This window comes from Panthera uncia (genome assembly GCF_023721935.1).
Source record: "Panthera uncia isolate 11264 chromosome C1 unlocalized genomic scaffold, Puncia_PCG_1.0 HiC_scaffold_3, whole genome shotgun sequence".
NCBI classification, from domain to species: domain Eukaryota; kingdom Metazoa; phylum Chordata; class Mammalia; order Carnivora; family Felidae; genus Panthera; species Panthera uncia.
In genome coordinates this window covers 69,247,646-69,271,085 of record NW_026057584.1, presented here as the reverse complement: position 1 = coordinate 69,271,085, position 23,440 = coordinate 69,247,646, and the positions used below count along the sequence as shown (strand labels likewise).

Sequence of the window (23,440 nt, the reverse complement as noted above, 5' to 3'; positions counted from 1 at the left end):
CCTCACTTACTAAATTATGCTATATTTACCTGACAAAAGACAAATTTGGCAAATTAGATAGTTGTGCAGATAAGAAAAGAAAGAAAGAGAGAGAGAGAAAGCAAGCAGGCAAGTAGTGGCTTGACTAAGTTCACTGCACAAAAGCTAAATATTTAAAATGATTCGAGGCCATAAAACTTATACAAGCCATAATTAAAATATTAGTATTGTCACTTTCTTTTGGAATACTGTTTAATTTGTTGAACCTTAAGGTAGGATGTGGAGAATTTCAAAACAATTAAAAGAAAAATAAGGAATTGATTAAAGCCTTAAGAAATTGTGCTGAAAGAGTAAGGATTTTACTTCACCAATTTAAAGTTTTCTTGAGAGTAGGGTCAGTGCCTCGAGTTCATTTGTATCTCCCCATATATGCTTTTCACATAATGGGTGTTCAATAATTTCTTTTTGAGGGGCTCCTGGGTGGCTCAGTCGGTTAAGTGTCTGACTCTTGATTTCAGGTCTGGTCATGATCTCAAGGTTCGTGAGTTCAAGCCCTGTGTTGGGCTCTGAGCTGATAGTGCAGAGCCTCTTTGGGATTCTTTCTCTCCATTTCTCTCTGCCTCTCCCCCACACACATGCGCACAACACACACACACACACTCTCTCTCTCTTTCTCTCTCTCTCAAAATAATAAAAAAATAAACTTAAAAAAAGAAAAAAAACTATTTTTGAATTTGGTGATGATGTGGGTACAGAGAAGAGAAAGACCTGGAGTATATTAGATGAGTTCAGTTTCTACTTTACGTAGTAGTTCACATTTCCTCAATTGACAGTTTAAGATCAGAATCATTCTTTTCTGAACTCTTAAAACAAGTAGATTTTGTTTTGAATTTTTGTGTTCTTACTGGACAAAAGAGGAAATAGACCATAAAATTTTTCAATACCTCTTCAAGCCATATAACTATTTTTCCCTTTTATATAACAGCAAATAGGATATCACATTAAGATGAGTAACTAAACCAATTCATTGTCCATACTGAGTCAGAGTGATTTTTCTAAAGTGCAAATCTGATTCCCTATTGTCATCAGAACGACATCTAAACTCTTCTTAATGGTTTCCTCATGATTATTTGGCCCTTGCTTCCTGGCCCCAACTCCTTCCCAACCTTACACCACCTCTCACTAGTCAGCATGCCCTCCTCCAATTTCAACTCAACTGACCTATTTTGAGTTTCCGAAACTCTCTGTTCTCTCCCTTCCCTTGGGGCCTTTACAGGTTATTCCTTCTGTCAGGAATTCCCTCACTAGGTGTTCTGCCTACCTACTCGTTCCTTTTTCTTTCTTTCTTTCTTTCTTTCTTTCTTTCTTTGATTAAATTGAAATATTTCAAATAGTGAAGCATACAAAGAAAGAAAATGGTATGACAGATGACAACTTATCTACAGCCCCAATTTAAAAAAATATTAACGTTTTGCAATTTTAGTAACAGTTAATTTAAAATCAATTAATGGAGTCTGTGTTTAGATACAACTGAAGGAGATTTGCATCTCCTTCCCTTCTGCTTCCTTCCGTTGAAACAGCCACTCTCTCGTAAGCAGTGTATCATTCCCATGCACGTGTTTGTGCTTTCAGTATGTAGGTTTATGTCCATAAATGGTATATTTATAATTTGGTGTTCCAAAGTAGGGAGAATAAAACTGCCTGGTGAATAAAAATACAGAACATTTGTCAAATAAAAAGAGGTAAATGTTTCATAAAAGTATTTCCTTAAATTTCTTCATTTTTATGGGTGCCCATACACGGTAAAGAAGTAAAACACTAAGATCAGTAACAAGATAGTGTAGTCTTAACTTTAAATCAGAGCGTGGAGTGAAAAATCATAATGGATTTAAGTAGTATCAATACATAGATATGAAATTTTACCCAGTATTTAGGTCATAGATGTGATATGTTGCTGTGTAAGAGTATCTCCAAAGCTGTCGGAAAGAAGAGAGACAGAGACAAATTATGATTCTTAAAAAGCTTCTATCAATAATGTATAATAACAAATGATTCAAGATTCAGAATTATAAAAGGACTATTTTCATAAAGCACTAGGAAGGATATGTTTCAATTCCAAAAGAGTCTTCATTTAAAGAGTTTTACTGTGGACTTTTGTGATGTTTGTCTAAGTTCCAGAACTAATCTCAGCAGTGATTCAACCCTCACTCCATAAAAAGCATATCCGAAGACATTTCTTAATATAAAAAGCTTTTCTTTGACACACTCTATCCTAAGAATTTTTCCTTTATGCTATACCTTGATTTGAAGTAAAACCCCCACGATCTCCCTGGCCATAAGGATTACCCCAAACCTGTGTAGTTCATTACAATGATACCCTCTAAAATTAGATAAAGAGAATTTTATTCAACACAGAGTTTTGTTACAACATGTTTGCCTTTCTTAAAATATAACACTTTTTAATAATAATAGAAATTGAAAAAGAAATAGAAGCTCCATAGTTTATAATTCCTCCTGAAAAAAACTGCTCTTTTTCTCATTAAGTGTATTTGTTCTGTGGTTAGTGAATAATACAAATATTATTTTGGATTTTGTTTCTTAAAAGAGCTTTCAGACTCTTGGCAAAGAAACTCCAACTGGTTAAAACATGTCTTCCTGAAGACTGGTAGCGACCAGGACACGGTCTACTGGAAAATAATCAGCAGACTGAACAACTTGGGGGGGGGGGGCAAGATTAACTATTCATTCTGTTTTATATCTCACATAGGATATGAAAAATGGCAGTAAAAAGGTTCTCTCTCTAAAGGTAATCACTAGAAGTTTCATTTGATAATAAATTCTTTTGCCTTCTTGCAAAATTATCTCGAAGTTGTGTAAGTAGAAAAAATAAGATCATCAACTTCCCTCTATAACTTCATTCAAGAAGGGGAAATGAAGTAAAGGTAAATGGTCTGATTTGGTGGGATATTCCTACCCCAGTTTTTTGAAGCCACAGATTTAAACCCTGGTGTACCGCTGACCATATATTATCCTACTTGAGCAAGTGAGTTAAATAAGCTACACCTCGATATTTCCATTTTCCATAACAATTAACTTTCACAAGGTTAAAATATGTGAGGATTAACTAACGACTTATGAAGTCAACTAGTTTTAGAAATAGAAGTGTAATTGTCCCGTTTCTGATAAATATCAGTGCCCCCAAATGAAGTCCCCTACCCCAGAGGAAAGTAGTTTCTACCGTTGGAGGATAACCAGACAAGTGCACCAAATTCTGAATTATGCGTATGTTCTTCAGTTATGTTTTTTAGGCTCATCTAGAACTCACATTAACTTCTTGAATATTTAGAGATAAAAATATACTCTCACTTCCTCTTACTTTTATAAACCAAACTGTGGATTAGTAGCAGATATAAACGGATATACCCAAATTAAATAGTCAATACCTTTGAATAATCACTTTCTAGATAGGCAAATTGCCGATCAGGTGACAAGCCATAATTTGAAGCATTCACACTTTTCTGAAATCATAAATAAGTCAATTAGAATATAGAAGAAAAACCAGAGCCATGTAAATGTGAAGTATTAAAAGGATATCACATAATAGACATACTCTTACGTACATATACTGTCTATGCAATTAAAAAAAACATTTACATGGTACTGTATACAAACAAATTTATTAAACACTATGAGAGGAAGATGTGATACATAGAATATACTTTATGATTTCAGGAAGCTTAATATGTTAAGCTTGAAAATAAGTAACGTATTGCAAATTAGAAAGTTCTATTGAAGAAATACAAATATAGCATTGCGAAAGCATTTGAAAAAGAGTTGATTAAATCCAATTCAGAGGATCATTGGTTGCATGAGGAAGAGAGTATCATCTGAGCTTGACTTTAAAACTAGCAGGCTTTTGAGGGTGGAGAAAGTGGGAAGAGCCTAGGAGCATAGAGCGGCAGAAGCCTACATTTCATAGTTCTTGTTTGTCGAGCGTGTATTCCAGGTTAGGTGCCGTCCTCCCACATTCAAATGTTACACTACTTACCTCTTCTAGAAACCCAGACTGGTATTATTCTTCCTACTCTTCAGAGAGAGAAAATGAGGCACACTGTGGCTGGTGTGGTATGGAACCTTATTTAACTTTCCATAGCTAAGAAGTGACAGGACCTGGATTTGAGCCTCAGTTTGCCTGTTATAAGGAATGATTTCTCAACTCTTATTTCTTACTACACTTTTTTTCGCAGAGAAGGAAAGATGCTGGGTGATTGAGAGGAGGCAAAGGCAGTAGTATAGTGTGACTAGAAGAGAGAACTGGAGAATTCAGTGGGGGATGGAACCGAGAAGGCTAGGTCAAGTGCTGAGAGTTTGGATTCTGTTCCTTGGTCATTGAGTAGGTGGCAAAGGTTTGAGGAGGAAGATGATGCTGGATACATACCATGGTGTTATTACTCAAAATGGTATATGATTCTCCTGTTTCAATATTGTAATATACTATATCATTATCTGTAGACTGATGAAGATATTCTTGTCCTTTAAACAAGAAGGAAAACAAACTTGAAATGATCCCCCTTAGTAGGAAATGCATTTATAAGAAAGAGAAACCTCCCTTATTTCACAGATGTGCTTTGCTTTTCTTCCCTGTCCAGGACATTGCTTCGTCAGACTTAAAATAATTAGCTGACAGTGGAAGGGAGGAAAGGATGCTCTTTTCTATTTTCCACAAAAATGCCACATTTGCTAGTAGGCTGTCCTATTGTGACCAGTTCAGGGTGCTGGGGAATAAAATTGGGTTTTCTCTGTGATACAACAAAGAGGATAAACTGGTGTGTTTAAAAACTGGTGTTAAAATGGTGTATTTGTTTTGAACTAAAAAATACATTATATTTGGGTTGTGTTTGATTTAGTTTAAAACTCTTTTAATGTGCATTTTATTTTCTAAAGAGAAAATTGAAAATATTTAAATGTGTTTAGTCCCACTTTAGATACAAACTATAATACCATAAATAATTTAGTTGACCTTACTATTTGTTTGGAATTATTTGACAATATCCTATTCTGAAAACGTATATGCAAATATCAATTTTATGGCTTATGAATGATTTTTTTTTTTTTTTGTGGCCAGGATGGGATTTGTCCATTTCTCAGATTATCTAGATTAACAATGGAATTTCTCTGTTGGTAAAATTCTTATGGCCTCTCCTAAATAGGTGCATATTCAGAAAAGTCATACAATACGCTCAGATTGTTCTAGCAATGTACTCTCAACTTTCACTTTTTTACTGAAAATCCAACTGGCATCATTGCTATTCGGCAAATGGTTCTGTCAAAGGTGCTTTTGGTGGCCATTTGACTTATCTAAGTAAGCTCTCTTTTTTTCTATTTCAATTGATATGGCCTCTGTTACCATTGAGATGTATTGGCACAAAAAATAAAAACAAAAGCACGTATTTTCAAAAACCTCAAAAGGTAAAGAAACAATCCACTTACCTGAAATCCAGTTTGGAAAAAATGTCTTATAGGAAAATGTCCCATTTAAAATATCCTTCAAAGTGAGTGTTCTTGTTGTACTTCCTTCAGAGTCATGAACTTTAGGGGAGATGGAAACAGTATTACTAAAAAGATGATTAATAACGCAAATAAATCCTGAGCCTGTCTCTCATCTTTCCTGTCTCCTGTAATGAAAACACTGCCATTGCTAAACTTTTCACCCCTGTTAAGAGTTGTGAGTGTCATCTCCTTGATAGAGAGGCTAATCAAGGCCTAGAGAGACAGTCGGCTTGCCAGAAGGAGTATGATGGGCACTCAGGAAGGCCATGATGGGTTGTAGGAACCCTCTTCAGGCAGCACAGGGTTGTCAGAGGTCTTTTATAAACGATAAGATGACAGATGACCTGGGGCACCTGGGTAGCTCAGACGTTAAGCTTCCTAGTTCAGCCCAGGTCATGATCTCGCAGTTTGTGGGTTTGAGCCCCTCCTAGGGCTCTGACAGCTGGAAGCCTGTAGCCTGCTTCAGATTCTGGGTCTCCTTCTTGCTCTCTGCCCCTCCCCCACTCGCGCTCCATCTGTCTCTGTCAAAAATAAACATTAAAAAAATATTAAAAAACTTTTTTTTAATTCTAGAAGTAGAGGATTTCCATATAAAACCTCACCTAAGGTAGCTGACAAACCACAAGGGCAACAGAGCGTGAGTGGGGGAGGGGCAGAGAGAGAGAAGGAGACACAGAATCCAAAGCAGGCTTCAGGCTCCCAGCTGTCAGCACAGAACCCAATGCGGGGCTTGAACACATGAACTGGGAGATCATGGCCTGAGCTGAAGCCGGATGCTTAAACGACTGTCCCACCCTGGAGCCCCCCCCCAAAATATATTTTTAAAAGATGAGGTGACCTTCCAACAACCCTAAACCTTGCAAAGCTGGGATTGCAGACCTAGCTTAAAAACTTTGTCCTTTGTGTGCCTTGGTGGGGCTCGATGGGTTAAGCGTCTGACTCTCGGTTTCAGCTCAGGTCATGATCTCACGGTTGGTGGCTTCGAGCCCCCGCATGGGGCTCGGTGCTGACCATGCAAAATCTGCTTGGGATTCTCTCTTTCCCTCTCTTTCTGCCCCTCCTCTGCTCATGTGAGAAAAGCCCTCTCTCTCTTTCTCAACATAAATAAATAAACTTTAAAAAAAAACCACACCTTATCTTTTAAGCAGTTCTTTGTACTTCATCATAGATGCTTGGCTTGGATTACTACTGGTTTGTCAAGGACATATTTTAGCATCCCATTTGGTCAGAAGAGATCAGCCAAAATCCTTACCTTCAGACATCTCAAGGGAGAATGTATCAATGAAAGTAGATAATTTCTTATCCTGACTGGAATTTTTATAAAGAGAAAGTGGGACAGGGAAAAAAAAAAAGAACCGAAACCACATGATCTATACAAATGATCTTAAAATTTCCAGAAGTAGAGGATTTCCATGTAAAACCTCACCTAAGGTAGCTGACAGACCACAGGCAAGTTTCACCTACATTTGAATCTTCCAAAACAATTGTGTTTTTCAAACACGACTCTATTCTCAGAACACATTCATTACAGAGCTCCTGAACAGTCAGATACGCCAGATGGATAGTATGGCAACCATCTTCCAGTCCTCCTTCATATCCATATTGCCATTCTTCATCCCTCCCACCCTACCCCTTCTCCAGGCCATCACTTACAGAACCAAAACTTAGAAAAATGTCCTATACCTTGAATAGCATTTGTGAATCTGGTATTTGCCCATGTAAAAATAAAACTGTCGAAGATGAGAGCTATAACTTTATCCTCCTGCTAAACTGTCTCATAGCTTTCCATAACTCTTAGGATAAAGACCAAAAATGTTAGTCTGAACTATAGGCCCTGGATGGTCTGGGATGGCCCTCCAGTCCCTTCTTGCCTCTCTGTCATTTCTTTTTAGATTCCAAACATACTGGGCTTTCTGTTCTTCAAATACTCATTTCTTTCTCTGGGGCTTCTGCACTTCTTTCCACCTTCTCCCCTCCCATATCTTCTAGTCATGCTTGAATGCTTAATATAATGGCTACTTCCTCTGGGAAGCCCCTTCTGACCCTCTGGTTTAGATCTGGTTCCCTTGTTATACATTACCATAGACCATGTTCTTCTGCATGAAAACATTTGTCTTGATTTGTAATCATGTATGTATTTGAGTATTTTATTATTATTTCTCCACCTTCTACCATATTCTCAGTCACAATAAGTTCAGGGACCATATGTAGTTTTGCTCACCATCACATCCCTTGTATCCAGAATACAATAGGCATTTCATAAATGCTTGTTCAATGGATGAATACCTTAAATGAAGAATGGATGGATGGACAGATGGATGGATGGATGGATGGATGGAAAGATGGATGGATGGATGAGACCTATGTCCTCTTTTTTTACAGAATCATTCTACTACTAATTTCCTGTATAGCTTTGGTAAGTCAATCTCTGGCATCATAGCTTACTCACCTGAAATATTATGAAGGACTGTACTAGAAAATGATAATACTTCCAGTACTTCCACACTAGCTTTTGAAATTTGAGAATCAGCATGCTCTATAACCTTGTAATTACATAAATGTACTGCCATGTGACAAGAGTTAATTGACCAACTGGATAATATCATCTTATGTTATTTTAACTGATTCACACTGATGTATGTATGCTCCATATGCTTAATTAGGACACTGAATTCTTTTCTTAATTTACTAAAAATTATTCTGGTGGCTATAAGAACAACAGGTGGCTGGTGAACCCTTTTGCAAGTAGACCCTAAATAATAACACTAAGTTATTCGGTTTTTTAAAATATTCATCTTCTTAAATTCTCCTTGAATTCTAAGCCAGATAGTTATTCATAATAAAAGTTCTTCTATTTAATTAAATGCTCTTGTGTAAGATATATACCACTGATTTTTATAATTCCTATTCAGTGAATAAAAGACCATTTTACTACAATAACATTAGAATACTTGCTAAGTATTTTAAATAAATTTTACTTAACTCTTCTAAAAGCAAATTACAATCTGTTTCTAATATAGTCAAGGGGAAATTCTAATACTATTTGCAGTGGAAATTACTTTCTTTTTTGAGATGCATTTAATTTTGTCTACACAATCCTGAACCTATAGATGAAGAAATTTTCAATTCAGTGAATCCTTTTATTGTGAATACCGAAAAAAAGCCCTAGATAATTGCTTTGTAAAAAACTTCTTTTGATATTAATTCAATAAATAAATATAACATTGGTGGTTTATTTATTTACTTTTTTGTCTAGCATAAGTAATGCTTTGACTTTGGCTGATGACTTACATAATAGATTTTCCTATTTAAATATCCTTGCATATAATTTTCCTTACTTGCAATTATGCTTAATCGAGAAATTCATAGCTACAGTTAATTTTCATTTCTGTAGAAGGTTAAATTAAGTGAGCTAATTGAAATGAAACATTGAGCTCTATGCTTGGAACATGGTAATCAGTGAATAAATGTTAGCTTTTGCTATTAACTTATCTGTATTCTTTAAATATTTTTTCCTTTTTTTAAAATTTGGGAATAGTTGACACACAATGTTACATTAGTTTCAGGTGTACAACATAGTGATTCAACAAGTTTATACAGTCATTATGCTATGTTCTCCACAAGCATAGCTACCATCTGTCCTGTTACATCGCTATTACAATATCACTATGTTCCTTATGCTGTGCCTTTTATTCCCGTGACTTATTCATTCTCTAACTGGAAGCCTGTATCTCCCACTCCCTTTCACCCATTTTGCCCAACCAAATAAATATTCTTGATCAGTGTTTTCCAAACTAATTTGACCACTGGCACCGTTTTTGTTTTGTTTTGTTTTTGAATATCTACTAAAACCACAGATGGGAAATGCAGTTTCAGATTAGACCACTAGTATATAATTAATGTTCACTTTTATTTTGATATAATAAAATTCATCAGTTGTGTTTGGAACATTTTGGTCATCTTACAGCTTTACAACTGAAATATCACAATTGTGATCGTAAATGCAGTTAGTACTAATATCACATACATGGATAAATAAAGTTTATAAAAAACAAGAATTTCAAGTTATTTTTAAAATACCTACACATTTTCCTTTTCATATCCTTAACAATCATACTGATCCTTGTCAGATTTTTCAAAAAGATTTTAAGGATTAGTTATTTACTCTTTTAGAACCTCTAATTTAGATTATTCAGGAAAGTTACATGAAAGTGTATTTCATACTACTCCCTAGTTAGTCATTTTTTTAAATGGGTGCATAGTAGCTATAAATGCCAACAATCTATATAGAGAACTTAGCATATGTCCTATTATGACTCAAAATATCTGAAAAGCAATTTTAAACATGTATTAATTAGATTGCTAATTAGTATAGTGATAATAAGCCCCACCAGCACCCAAGAAGTGATGAGTGGATGCACAAAAAACATATCCAGAGGAGCCAGTTATGTTGGTGTGGAAATAAGGTTCATGGCACAGATTTAGGTCAGGCCACTGCTCTTAACCTTACGTGTGGTGTAGCCAGAGCTCAGAAGGTGTGATTATGCCAGAGTCAGGCTGGGCTCAGAGGAGTACCAAATCAAATGGGAAGAATTTAAATTAGGCATTCTTTTCTTTCTGCTGAAAATGGCCACATGTTCATAAATGCAGTGGAGTAATATATCTGTTCTGAGAAGTTGCATTAGGTCACATAATATGAGTTATGAAACATGAAGTTTACTCAGAATTTCCAACCCAAGCTTTGGTTCTTTGTACATCTAGAAAGACCATAAACATAGTTATGTTTTACTACACTACCAGTGTTAACCCCTGTATCAGCTACCAGCAAAAATGATCTTCCACTGGGTTCTATGAAACTGTCATTAGCTAATTGCTATCTCAGTACTTACCTAAATTTATTGTACACATACCCTTTTCATCTCTATATTTATGTGAATTGGATAAGGTGTGGGTGTTTACCCATGAGAGTAGGGTCTGTATTTGATTTTTCTCATGCATATATGCCCAGTAGCCAGGACTACTTGGCATAGAGTGGGAGCACGATAAATAATTGTTGAATTAAAAAAAAATAAATCAACTAAACAGATTTTATGTTAATTTATTTCTGTCAATTCTCCCTCAAAGATTTGCATATCCATGGGGCGTCTGGGTGGCTTGGTCGGTTGAGCATCAGACTTCGGCTCGGGTCACGATCTCGCGGTCCGTGAGTTCGAGCCCCGCGTCGGGCTCTGTGCTGACAGCTCAGAGCCTGGAGCCTGTTTCAGATTCTGTGTCTCCCTCTCACTCTGCCCCTCCCCTGTTCATGCTCTGTCTCTCTCTGTCTCAAAAATAAATAAACGTTAAAAAAAAAAAGATTTGCATATCCTTACTCTTTACTCTCCTGTCCATGTTGTGAATTTCATGTATACACTCTTCTACCTGGACATATCTTCATTTACAGAATGCATAAAAGTTTAGTCCTTGGAGTTCCTGGGAGTGCTTTTTGAAAAACAGATTCCTAGTCCTTGTCTCAAACCTACTGATTTAGAATCTCTAGGCCCTGGGGCCCTGGTAGCTTTTATTTTTACCAAGCACCCCAAGTTGGTGCTTCTTCAAGGAATCCAAATTTAGTGATTTCGTTGAATCTACTTGATTCAATGTACTCCTGGGCCTATCAGTGGACTTGCTCTTTGCCTATAAATTCCTGGTCTGCATCCCAATCCATACCTCATAGATAAAGACACTCTACAACTAAGTGTTGATCGTGGATTTCAAAAGGTTGATGGTCTTTCTTAATGTTTATGCCCCTGTGCAATCCTCCTGCTCATTATCTGTTGAGGCTGTGTCTAAATGGACTCCTCTTTAGGTACATTCCCTCTGCTGATCCTTGAAGAATGGACAAAAGGCAAGGGATGTGTGTGTGTGTGCTGATTCTGCCCCAGATTAGATTAAAGGAAGATTGCAGGGAAAGCATGGGAGTCATTGTTCTCTAGTGGTTTGAGTGTGTGTGTGTGTGCGTAAATCGGTATAAAGTGCAACTCTGTGGCATCAATCACACTAAACAAGTTCTAGTCACTTGAAAAAAAATTCCACTATAGTTACTGTATGAATAAATAGATTTTCATGCAGTTTTCCAAATAACATTTTAATTTTGAAATATAACCTTTTGATTATTTTGGAAGTTTAGTTTTGGCATCCATAATTCTTAAACTTTAAATAGTTGAACAGAAGCACAAATGAATTCTGAAAGCATATCTCTCTTCTATACATAGCTGACACTCACTTGATTAACACCTAATTCCTGATAGTGCCCTTAAATTCAATTTGGCCCGTCTTTAGCACAAGTTACTCATACACCGCTTAAACACTCTAATTAACCATACTTTAATTATCTTCATTTTCAACCTATTAAAGCAAAGCTGAAAATTACTTCAATTACAAATCCAAGAAATTACAATTCATAGAAATGATTCACAAGTAATGATTCACTATTTTCTTAATTCTTTCTTAAAACTTTGTGTATTCTTTATCAGGATTCTGTTTCTATTTCTGCTCTTTAATTTTCCAGTCCTGAAAAACTGAGAGTTCGTGTTGGAGCAGAGACATCTGATGTTAGCTGTAATATTCATCATAAACTAAATGAGAAAATACGGTTTATTAAATGGGAACACAAATGGCTAGTAGGTCATTTTGCTGTCACTTTTGAACTTGATTTGGAAGCAATGCTTATGAGCCACCTCAGGGAAAGTGACCCGAGACCCCACACACACCACACCTGTGCTTCTGTGGGGTCTGCAGAGATGCTGTCTGTGAGGCAGCGTCACCTCCTATCATCACACCAGGTCATGCATGTTTCTGGAGTGAACACCACAAGGGTTAAGGTAGGAAGTATTAGGGTGCGAAGTATACTATTCACAAACTAACATTATATTTGAGCAAAGGCTTACAACTCTGAAAAAAAAATAGGTCTGAGGCAGCCTTAGACGAGTAATAATTTACTAGGTTCTTATAAGTACTAAGTACTACTACACGCATTGGTCTTATTAAATATTCACAGCAACTCTCGGATGTAAGTACTATTATCAACACTATGTTACAGATTATGAAATGGAAATTAGAAGAGATAAAGTAACTTGCCTAATACAGAGCAGAGATGGAGTTTAAATCCAGCTCTATCTGATCTTAGAGCCTCGCATTTTATTACTATACTGTGATTTAAAGTGAAAGCACACGTTAAAACAACCACAGAACAAAACAAACACAAAAATAAGGTCAAGAAGCAAGCCACACACAAGAGCGTAGAATAATTACACCTCAAAACGTAGGTGAAGAGAAAATGAAGCAATTTGAGCTTCGTCAAAGCAGAGGTCGCAAGAAACCTTTTAACGTCTCACTGAAGAATGTAGTAGTTCGCAGTTCTGAAAGCAATTTTCCACAATTTTCTCTACAAATAACACTAAACAACGTAAGTCAAAGGAATTGTCAGTTTTTCAAGTCCGTTTGTGTATTATGTCATTATTGTGCCATGTTATTATAATTAGGGCATTTTTTTCCATGATCTCTAAAGCTTTGAAGATCAGAGGACATGGTCAACATAATGCATGAGAACAGGAACAGTAAATGCCATTTGGGTGACCTTGAAGGTAAAAGCATACCTTGTCTATTTTTGAAGGCTCACTCAGTCTACGTTGCCAGCTCATCTGCCTCTAATACCTGGTTTAGATTTTGGAGTGGCTCCTATTGGTATTCCTTGGGGTCTGAGGAGAGCCACTTTCCTCAGCCATTTCATTTTAGGATTTCTATTACACATGGTTGGCCTGACTCACCTCCACCACCATTGCCACACTTGACCCCCCCTTGGATTTGTTCTTTAGATTCCAGACCTGTATATTAAACCTTATCCTTGGGGTGCCTGGGTAGCTCAGTCAGTTAAGCATCTGTCTCTTGGTTTTGGCTCAGGTCATGATCTCACGGTTTGTGGGTTCGAGCCCCATGTGGGGCTCTGTGTTGACAGTGAAGAGCCTGCTTGGGATTTTCTCTCTTTCCCTCTGTCTCGGCCCTTCCCCTGTTCATGTGTGTACATGCACACACACTCTCTCTCTCTCTGTCTCAAAATAAATAAATACACTTAAAAAAAAAAGCCCTCCTTCTTAACATCTCCACTCGCACATCTCTCAGGCATTTCAAAATCAGTATGTTACAAGCTAAGAATAAAAGAATTCCACGCTGCCCCTCCAGACTCCTCCAAGTAATGGCACTACCATCCATGTAATTCCTCAATTCAAATACCTGGGAGTTATCCTTGACTTCTCTCCTCCCCCTCTTCCTTTTTCCAGCACCTAAACCTGACAACCCTGTCTCCAAAATCTCTCTCTACTGTGTCTGCTTTTCTCCATTTCTAGACCAATGGCTTCAAGACCAAGCCATTTCTCACTAGGTAAACTATAATGGACACTTAAATACTCTACCTGCAACTTCATTCCTGGTATTTCATTCAGATTTTGATTTACGTTTTTCTAATGACTAATGATGTTGAGCATCTCTTCATGTATTTATTGGTCATTTGCATACCTTTTTTTTTTTTTTGGATGGGGGATATGTCTATCTTTTGTCTATGTTTAAATTGGTTTACTTGCCTTTTTATTATTGACTTTTAAGAGTTCTTTATTCGTTCTGGATTCAAATCAGATATATGATTTGCAAATATTTTTCCCCATCTTGTGGGTAGTCTTTTCACTTTCTTGATGGTATCCTTTGTAAGCCCAAAGCATTAAATTTCAACGAAGTTCAATTTATGTACTTAGCCTTTTGTTGCTTGTATCTATGAAACCATTGACTAATCCAAGAACATGAAGATTTATTCCTATGTTTTGTTTTAAGACTTACATAGTTTTAGCTCTTACATTTAAGTCTCTTACATTTAAGTGCCTGATCTATTGTGAGTTAAGTTTTACCAATAGTGAGAGGTAAGAAGTCCAATATCTGTTTTTAATGTGGACATCCTGTTCTCCCAACACCATTTGTTGAAGCATTTTCCCATTTAATTGTTATGGCATCCTTGCAAAAAAAATCAATGAATCATATATATAAGGCTTTAATTTTGGACTTGAAATTGTATTCCATTGATCTATATGTGCGTCCTTATGCAGGCAGCACACTGTTATGACTATGTAAGTTTTGTACTAAGTTTTGAAATAAGGAAGTGTGATTCCTCCAACTTTGTTCTTTTTCAAGATAACTATTCTGGGTCCTTTACATTTCCATATGAATTTTAGTTTTCAGCTTGTCAATTTCTGCAAGTTATCTGGGATTTGGATAAGAATTACTTTTAATCTGTAGATAAATTTAGGGAGTATTGCCATCTTAAAAATATTTAGTTTTCTGATCTATATAAAGTTTATGTAGGATGTCTTTCCATTTATTTAGATCTTTTTGTACTGTTTATGGCTAATGTATGTTTATTGCTAATGTACAATTGTTTTTTCACACTGATCTTGTGTCTTGCAACTTTTCTGAAGTTGTTATTATTTTCTAAAGTTGCAACTTTTCTAAGTTGTTTGAATAATTTTCTTTTGGTGAATTCCTTGAGATTTTCTATAAACCATATTATATCATCTGCAAATAGAGATAATTTTATTTCTTCCTTTCCAGTCTGGATCCTTTTTATTTCTTTTCCTTACCTAATTGCCCTGGTTACAACCATCAAAAAATATGGAACAGAAGTGGTGAGAGAAGACATGCTGTGTTGTTCTTGATCTTAGGGGGGGAGCACTGAATCTTATAGCACTGTGATATTAGCTGTGAATGTTTTGTAGATGACCTTGATCAGATAGAGGAAATTCCTCCTATCTTTAGTCTGCTCAGTGCTTTTACAATGAAAGAGTGTTAGATTTCCTTAAATTTTTCCTGTGTCCATTGAGATAATCACGTGGTTTTTGTCTTTTTTTTTCCATTAATACAGTTTATTATAGTAATTGATTTTTGGATGTTAAACCAACACTCTTGGGATAAATTCCTCTTGATAATGCTATATAATCCTTTAAACATAACTGAATTTGGTTTCCTAGTATTTTGTTGAGGATTTTTTTCATCTATATTCCTGAGAGATATTAGTCTGTAACTTTTTTTCTTGTGACATCTTTGTATGGGTTTTGGTGTCATGCTAATACCGGCCTGTGGAATGAATTGAGAGGCATTCTTTTCTATTTTTGGAAAAGTTTGTGAAAGATTGGTAATAATTCTTCTTTAAATGTTTGGTAGCATTTGCCAGTGAAGCCATCTGGGCCTGGGGTTTTCTTTGTTGGAAGTTTTAAAATCACTAAATCAATCTCTTTAGTTCTTATAGTTCTATTCAGATTTCCACTTAATCTTGAGTAAATTTGGGGAGTTTGTATCTTTCTAGAAATTTTTCCATTTTATATATGTTACCTGATTTTTTGGCATACAGTCTTTTCATCCTGTTACTTTAAAGATTCTATCACATCAAGGGTGCCTGTGTGGCTTAGTCGGTTGAGTGTCCGACTTCAGCTCAGGTCATGATCTCCCAGTCTGGGTTCAGGGCCGCGTCGGGCTCTGTGCTGACAGCTCAGAGCCTGGAGTTGCTTCGGACTCTGTGTGTCCCTCTCTCTCTGCCTCTCCCCTGCTTGTGCTCTCTCTCTCAAAATAAATAAATAAACAAATAAATAAATAGACATTATTTTTTTTTTAATTTTACATATTCTATTACATCAGTTTTTCTACCAAGTATAAAATCATAACCTATATGAAAAAATTTAATTTAGATACTAAGCAGTCATATTCTTTTTATGATTAATAGGAATAAAGGTTAATAACAGTTGTCAGTTATTCTGTTTTTACTACATAATTTTTGTTAATTCACAAAGATACTGAAATGAAAAATAAGTTCTTTGTTTTGCATATAAATGAGGAATAAATAAATTTATTTATTTATTTATTTAACATTTATTTATTTTTGAGACAGAGAGAGACCGTGAACGGGGGAGGGTCAGAGAGAGGGAGACACAGAATCTGAAACAGGCTCCAGGCTCTGAGCTGTCAGCACAGAGCCCGACGCGGGGCTCGAACTCATGGACCGCGAGATCACCTAAGCCCAAGTTGGCCGCTTAACCGACTGAGCCACCCAGGCGCCCCGTGGGAATAAATTTTAAACAAAAGATTGGCTCGTGTTTGATTATCCTATGGAAAATCATTTCAATTTGTGCCTACTGTGCTAATTATTACAATATATTTTAAGACTCAGTTTGACTGTCTCTGGTTCTTAAAAACTTTTATCCCCAAATACACAAACCTGATTTGAGCTTTAGAGTTTTTTTTTTCCAAGTATATCTGTGACTAGAAGTTCTTGTGTAAGTTGTAACACAATTCCCTTTGGAAATCAGAGACAGGTAAACTCCTCTGCATGATGGGACTCATCCAAACACGGATTATTTTCTATATTATTTAAAATTTGGCAAAACTCATTGAAAGTTTGCCAAGATTCATCTTCTGTGATTTAAAAATCCAAGTGCAAATTACAGAAATATAATCTGCAAAGTTGATTTGTTTATGCTCAACTCAAAAGCTCTTTCATGTCCATGAACTTTCTGAACCTTTTCCTCAATCCTTCAGACTTGCCCATATTTCCTCCAAAAGAACAGTGAAAAAATAAGCTTAAAACTCTTAGATGTTTGAGGGAGTCTGTTTCACAGTTCTGAATGTTGATACTGGGAAAATTTCAAGCCCTAAAAACATATTCACATCTCCTTTGAAGATGATTTCGTCTCACATGTATCTGATTTTACAAACAGTGATGACGGAGGTTATAGTAGTAGTAATAGTAATATTACCAACTGCGGATTTTTGCCTAAAATGCAGACATCCTAAATTATATTTCTTGAAAAATACTGATTTCGGTTCTTTCCAAATTGTCTATGGCTTCAGATATCTTCTGAAGTGAATTATATAAGGCATTACCTAGCTAAGGAAGCAATCACTATAGATTTTATATAGGTGTGTGTATAACTGTAAACATAGGTGTATATACATATTTTCCTGTGCTAACTGGTTTACACAATTTGACCTCACAGCTATCATTCTCTTTTTGATTCCTTGAACTTCTTGAACACTTTCCTGCTTCAGGGACTTTGTGCCTGCATCTCCCTCTGCCTTGAGGATTTATCCCTGGCTGGAGGATTGTAACCCCCCTGTCCTTAAGGTCGCAGCTCAATTGTCATCTCAGAGGAGGCTCATTGATGACCTTCTTTACAGACCGGATTGTGTCCCCCAAAATTCAAAGACTGAAGCTCTAACCTTTGATGTGATTGTATTTGGAGACAGTGCCCTTAAAGAGGTACATAATTAAGGTTGCATAAAATCATAATGGTGGAGCCCTAATCCAATATAACTGGTGTCCTTATAAGAAGAGGAAGAGGCACCAGGAGTGTGTGTGCATAGAGAAAAGGCCATGTGAGGACACAGCCATCTACAAGCGAAGAAGGGAAGCTTCCAAAAAAACCAAACCTGTCTGCACCTTGATCCTGCACTTCCAGCTGCCAGAACTGTGACAAAATAAAGTTTTGTTTTTTAAGCCACCCAGCCTGTGGTATTTTGTTATGGCAGTCCTAGATGTCGATACAACCCTCACTCTACTTGTTCTAGGTAACATTTTTAAGAAATTGAACTATCTTGGATATTTATTTGCTTATCATCAGACTGCTCTTTCTTAAGGATGGAGATCTTGTCATCCATGCCCTAGACTAGTGGCAGTTATTTGGAAGGTGTTTAACAAATAATCGTTGGACAAATAATTGACATGTCAGGGAGCCACAGTGGACTGGATGTTGTGGATATTGGATAACTTTAGGCTGCTAATCTCAGGTTTTTCATATTTAGTAGACTGTTATTTTTAAAAAATTTTTAGGTTTATTTATTTATTTTGTGAGAGAAACAGAGGACGGGCAGGGGAGGGGCAGAGAGAGAAGGAGAGAGAGAATCCCAAGAAGGCTCTGTATTGTTAGCTCAAAGCCCAATGTGGGGCTTGAACTCAAACCGTGAAATCATGACCTGAGTTGAAACCAAGAGTCAGACACTTAGCTGACTGAGCCACCTAGGCACCCCGTAGATTACTAGTTTTAATCCTAGGAGGAATCATATGCTTCAGTCAGTCCAAGGGTTAAAAATCCAACTGTTTTCAGAAGTCGGGCAGATATTGTAAATGAATATGGTGTCCTGTGCACAATAAAATGGGAAGTTGTATGGTCTGTGGCAGACTGGAGAATGCATTGCTCATCTAAAGAGAGCACCTACTTTTCAACTAACGGTTACCATGGGCCCAATGTTGCCAGATCTAATATTTAAAGTGGAGTAAAAAATCTAAGATTTTTATGTGAAATCTTCTGATTCTTAAAAATTGGCAACTAATACAAATTTGTATAAAACACTGCCAACCCCAAAACAACAAAAAGGGGCAAAATGTTTAAAGGTAGACAGGATTTCAGGGACATCTGAGGCTGAACTTCCAATGGTTCTCCTTCCACTGAGAGATCCTGGAGGCACTGCCCAGGAGAACTTTCAACTTCTCCACACTGCATTCTCCCTCTCTTTTTCTTTTCTTCAGTTTTATTCTGCACCTCCCTTTCCAATTTCCTTTATCTTCTTCCTTTTTTCTTCTTGCTTTTGCGCCAATGCTGCTAGTGTCCTATATGAGTGCGTTGTGCACAAAAGTTTCTGAAAAATACTTGTTTTTCATTCAAGGAGGTGAGGGATAAGAACAGGGATGGTACCCAGGGGTAAAGACTCCCTACTCTCAGAACGGAGAACACTGTTGAAATTGGAATACATCAACGGCCTACTTGCCATGTATGTTAGGATGAAGAACACAATAAAATTCTGGCTGTCACTATTTCAGTAGCTATTCTATATTAAAATCATAAACAAAAAATAATAGCTAATACTTGTGGAGCATCTGCTCATTATCATGTGGGGAACTCTACACGCAGTAGAAGTTTAGGGGAGGGGCATCGCATGCCCACCTTTCCTTTCATACACAATTTATACAAATCAGGTCCAGGAATTCTGAGAGTGTAAATTATGAGGCAAGGAAGGCCATATAGAATTTACTTTTGAAATTCTAGGGGCGCCTGGGTGGCTCAGTCGGTTAAGCGGCCGACTTCGGCTCGGGTCATGATCTTGTGGTCTGTGAGTTTGAGCCCCGCGTTGGGCTCTGTGCTGACAGCTCAGAGCCTGGAACCTGTTTCAGATTCTGTGTCTCCCTCTCTCTGACCCTCCCCTGTTCATGCTCTGTCTCTCCCTGTCTCAAAAATAAATAAAACATTAAAAAAAAAAAAGAAATTCTGGAACTTCTATCACTTTCCAATTCTAGTTTTTTTTGTGGGTTTGTGTTTATCTCTTGAAATCTCTTGTAACAAGATCTGTGCATTTGTCTTTGGGGTTGGCAAAAACAGGGGGAAGGTTAGTTTCATTCTTGGCCTCATTGCATCTTCACAAGAGAAGTGGAGCGATGCTTGGGAAGAAGAGAGAAAAAGAATAGAGTCAGGAGACTAGAAAGGGCATCGCTGAAAGGAGAGTCAGCTGAGGCCAAGGGGGATAGCCTTGGGCTAAGGGATAGAAAATCCTATGAATTTCCCATTTGGTGAAAATAAAAATGGGAAATTTTGGAAGTATCCAAAAATGTTGTCCCTTGTTTTTATTATTATGTGAGTGATGTAAATGGATCTTTTCATTTCACTACTACATTTTCTATTTTTCCTAAAATCCTGCCTAATTCCTCCACAGCTCTTTTAGAACTGAGGCTGGTGTTCCTGGGACCTTCTCCCTGTGTGGAAAAGCCCATTTCTCTCCTTCTGTCACTGAGACCTGGTGGGGATTGGCAGAAATCTCCTCTGGTGGTGATGACTATGCATCCACAGTGGGTTTTTACCTTGCATTTAAGAAGGAAATCTAGACCACTGCATCTTTGTTTCCCCAGTAACTGGCACAATGATGGGCAGGTCATTGGTGGGACTCAATTCGGTAATTAATAAATAAGCAAACCAATGTTTCTTAAGTGGGTGTTTAAGTTTCTCAAAGGAAAACTGTTCTTATACTGGCACAGAAACCCTGGGCTAAGAATACGAGGGCACTTGAGGCCAATGTGAGGTAATGGTATTTCTGAGGAAGTGTGAGAAGGCTAACTGGAAGCTTACTTGGCATTGAATTCTCTGTTCCTCCTTCCCTTCTCCTCCTGCCTTATTACCTTAGATGCTATTCTGACCAGGCACCGGACAGATGTGAGAGCGAAGTTCTGGATCTGGGATGATTAAGGAGTGAGGTGAGAAGACAGGAGGGAGGTCAGAAGGATGTGCTTAGCATCAGGGCTGCCTATACACTGACTTGAGGGAAGGAAAACTTCAAACCTGTTCCTGCTCAGAAAAGTAAGGCAACGAATAGTCCCATGTGCAAGTTATTGAAGTGGCAATTCTGAGAAGTGCTTCAGCCAACTTAGAATAGAAAAAGAATGGTATCATGGATACAAAAGATACAGTTCTCAGCTTTTTTTGTGTGTGATTTTTCTGTTGTTCAATGAGTAATAAAATTTTATCTAAAGTTTAATTTGATTATTTCACTCTTTCAAGAAATTACTTTGCTCGGAGACTAATCTTGTTGGTTGAAATGGACAACTATGTTACAAATGATAGGACTTCAAATATATATGTAGATTATAACATATTTATGTGTGTAATATACATATCTAACCTTGGGAAGAAGGTAAGGATTGAGATCGTATACAACTACACAAATGTCTATGTGTTGTATGCTTTTTATAAATGTATAACCATAGTATGTTTGTTATTAAAAATTATGGGTTAAACTGCAAAGTGCAATGCAATCCAATCTTGCTTGTGGACATGGAGGCAAGCTCAGAAGAATATCTACACACTTTTTGTTCTCAGAACATTAATTTTGGGGGGAGCAAAGTGTTGATTTCAAGTACTGGTGAGTTTCTCTCAAAATAAGGAGTTAATTTTGAACGGATTAGCATTCAACAGGTCACTTAGACCTAATCCACCATCTGACAATTAATAGTATGAGGGAAATATGGCCCAAAACCTTTGAGGTGAGACACTCGTCTGAAAACAATTTTAATTTGAAAAAACATATGAAAAATATGGATGGGCACACACATCTCAGCAGCCTAAGAATAATCAGTGCCAGAAGATAGCAGGAATAAGGACTAAAGATTACCACTGAAGATCTAAGAACACTGCTTTCATCTTATTGACTAACTTCTTCATTTTATAGTTCTGTGAAAATCCCAGTAACATTTTGAATTTTTCAAAATATTTTTCTATTTTGTTTTTTTAAAGCAACAGATCATTTTTTTAGCTAAAGGCTTACCACTGGTCTGCATTTATCGTCAGTTAACCTGTAACCAAAAATGTTTCCCATCTTAGCTATCATAAGCTTTTAATATTTATTAGTACAAACTTTTCTCCTTTCCCGAGATCCCAACACTCAAGACCTGTTATTGTTGTGATATTTTTCCTATTTTAGAATTTGAGCTTCTCTTCATCAACTGTTTCATAAAAACTTATTCCCCTAATATCACTGGATTATTTGTAGACAGTCTTAATTTAAATTCAGACTAGTCCCAATATCAGTTCACACTATCTTCCAACTTACAGCAAATTGAGATCAATGTTAATCTTTTAAAAGGATCAATTTATCACTAGACATAATGCTCACTTGATGATAGTCTTCTAATCTGATTTTTCATTGCTACTGCATCCAGAGCAACAATTTCACCTTTTCTACACAGCTATTCCTGCGATATCTATTTTCCACTGCCTTCTTAAATTTTTAGAACGATTCGTAATACAAAACCCCATAGGCTCTGTTTTGACTTTTCCATTCTTACTTTATTTTCCATAAGCGAATCCGATAATGAAAAGCAATGTTAGTTAAAAATATTTTCTCTAAAGGCCTGTCCAAACTTGTAACTTAGCATATATTGTTGGTGGGTGTGTGGGGGGAGTGATACGGAATAGTGCTTAGGCTTTTCTATTGCTGAAGTAATACTGGAAATCCCTTCCTACTTGTGCCTTAAATTCCTCAGTATTTCTGGTTGCTCAACAACATCTCTGTGAGCCTCTATGTCTTCTTAGAAATAACAGACTTACTTTGGGAAATAGACACTTAGGAAATGTTTGATCACTTGCAACCATGCATTAGTGCACTTTCCAAGCTATCCTAAGCAGAGAGAGAGCAAAACAGAGAAAATTCTTACCTCTTGAAGGACGTAAGACAATGCACATCACCAGCAAAGCAAGAACAGCAGAGGTGGCAATTCCAAATACAATTTTTAACCATATCTACATAAAATAAAGAAAATTGACAGATGCACAGTTTCTGCTAGGAAGTAGAAATGGCAAGATTTTGTTTACACCTTAATCCTATTTCTCCCTCCCCACAAAGCTTTTGATTGTTTTCCACTGATCTGGCTATAATTGCTGGAATTCTTCCAGCTCGGCCAGAACAAATGTTTCTGCAATATATTCAGAACAATCTCTCCCTCCCAACCCACTCCAGGAAGTGCATACTTATGTATAAATCTTTACCTTCTAAACAACAGAAAACTCTGATCAAACTCAACCCAGCTAGTCCTCATTCTTTAGCAATACCTGAGGCTGCATATACTAACCTTCATTTTTCCAGATGTTTTTGAAAGTTAGCTGACTTCACAGCGTGGGTCACTGGATCTGTGAAAACCGTTGAAAAGCAGCAAGTCTGTCTTCAGAGTTGGAAGCTGAAGCTAGGACAAGGTTTTTTTTTTTTTTCTTTCCACGGACTTTTGAATACCGTGCCAAATTTCAAAAGATTTCTGTAAAATTAGAAACAGATTTTGGGGGCGTTCTTGGCCTTAAAATGAACTGTG

General features: G+C 36.8%; 1 protein-coding gene across 1 annotated transcript in view; it reads right to left on the bottom strand.

Annotated features, from left to right (window-relative positions):
* FAP (fibroblast activation protein alpha) overlaps positions 1–22,883 on the bottom strand; it is a 73,661-nt gene extending 50,778 nt beyond the window's left edge. The window contains 5 exon segments of the mRNA XM_049615588.1: positions 1,903–1,955; positions 3,423–3,497; positions 4,418–4,512; positions 5,470–5,568; positions 22,793–22,883. Of these exon segments, the coding sequence (XP_049471545.1) occupies positions 1,903–1,955; positions 3,423–3,497; positions 4,418–4,512; positions 5,470–5,568; positions 22,793–22,883 (413 nt within the window).
* Between the last annotated feature and the right edge of the window lie 557 nt (positions 22,884–23,440).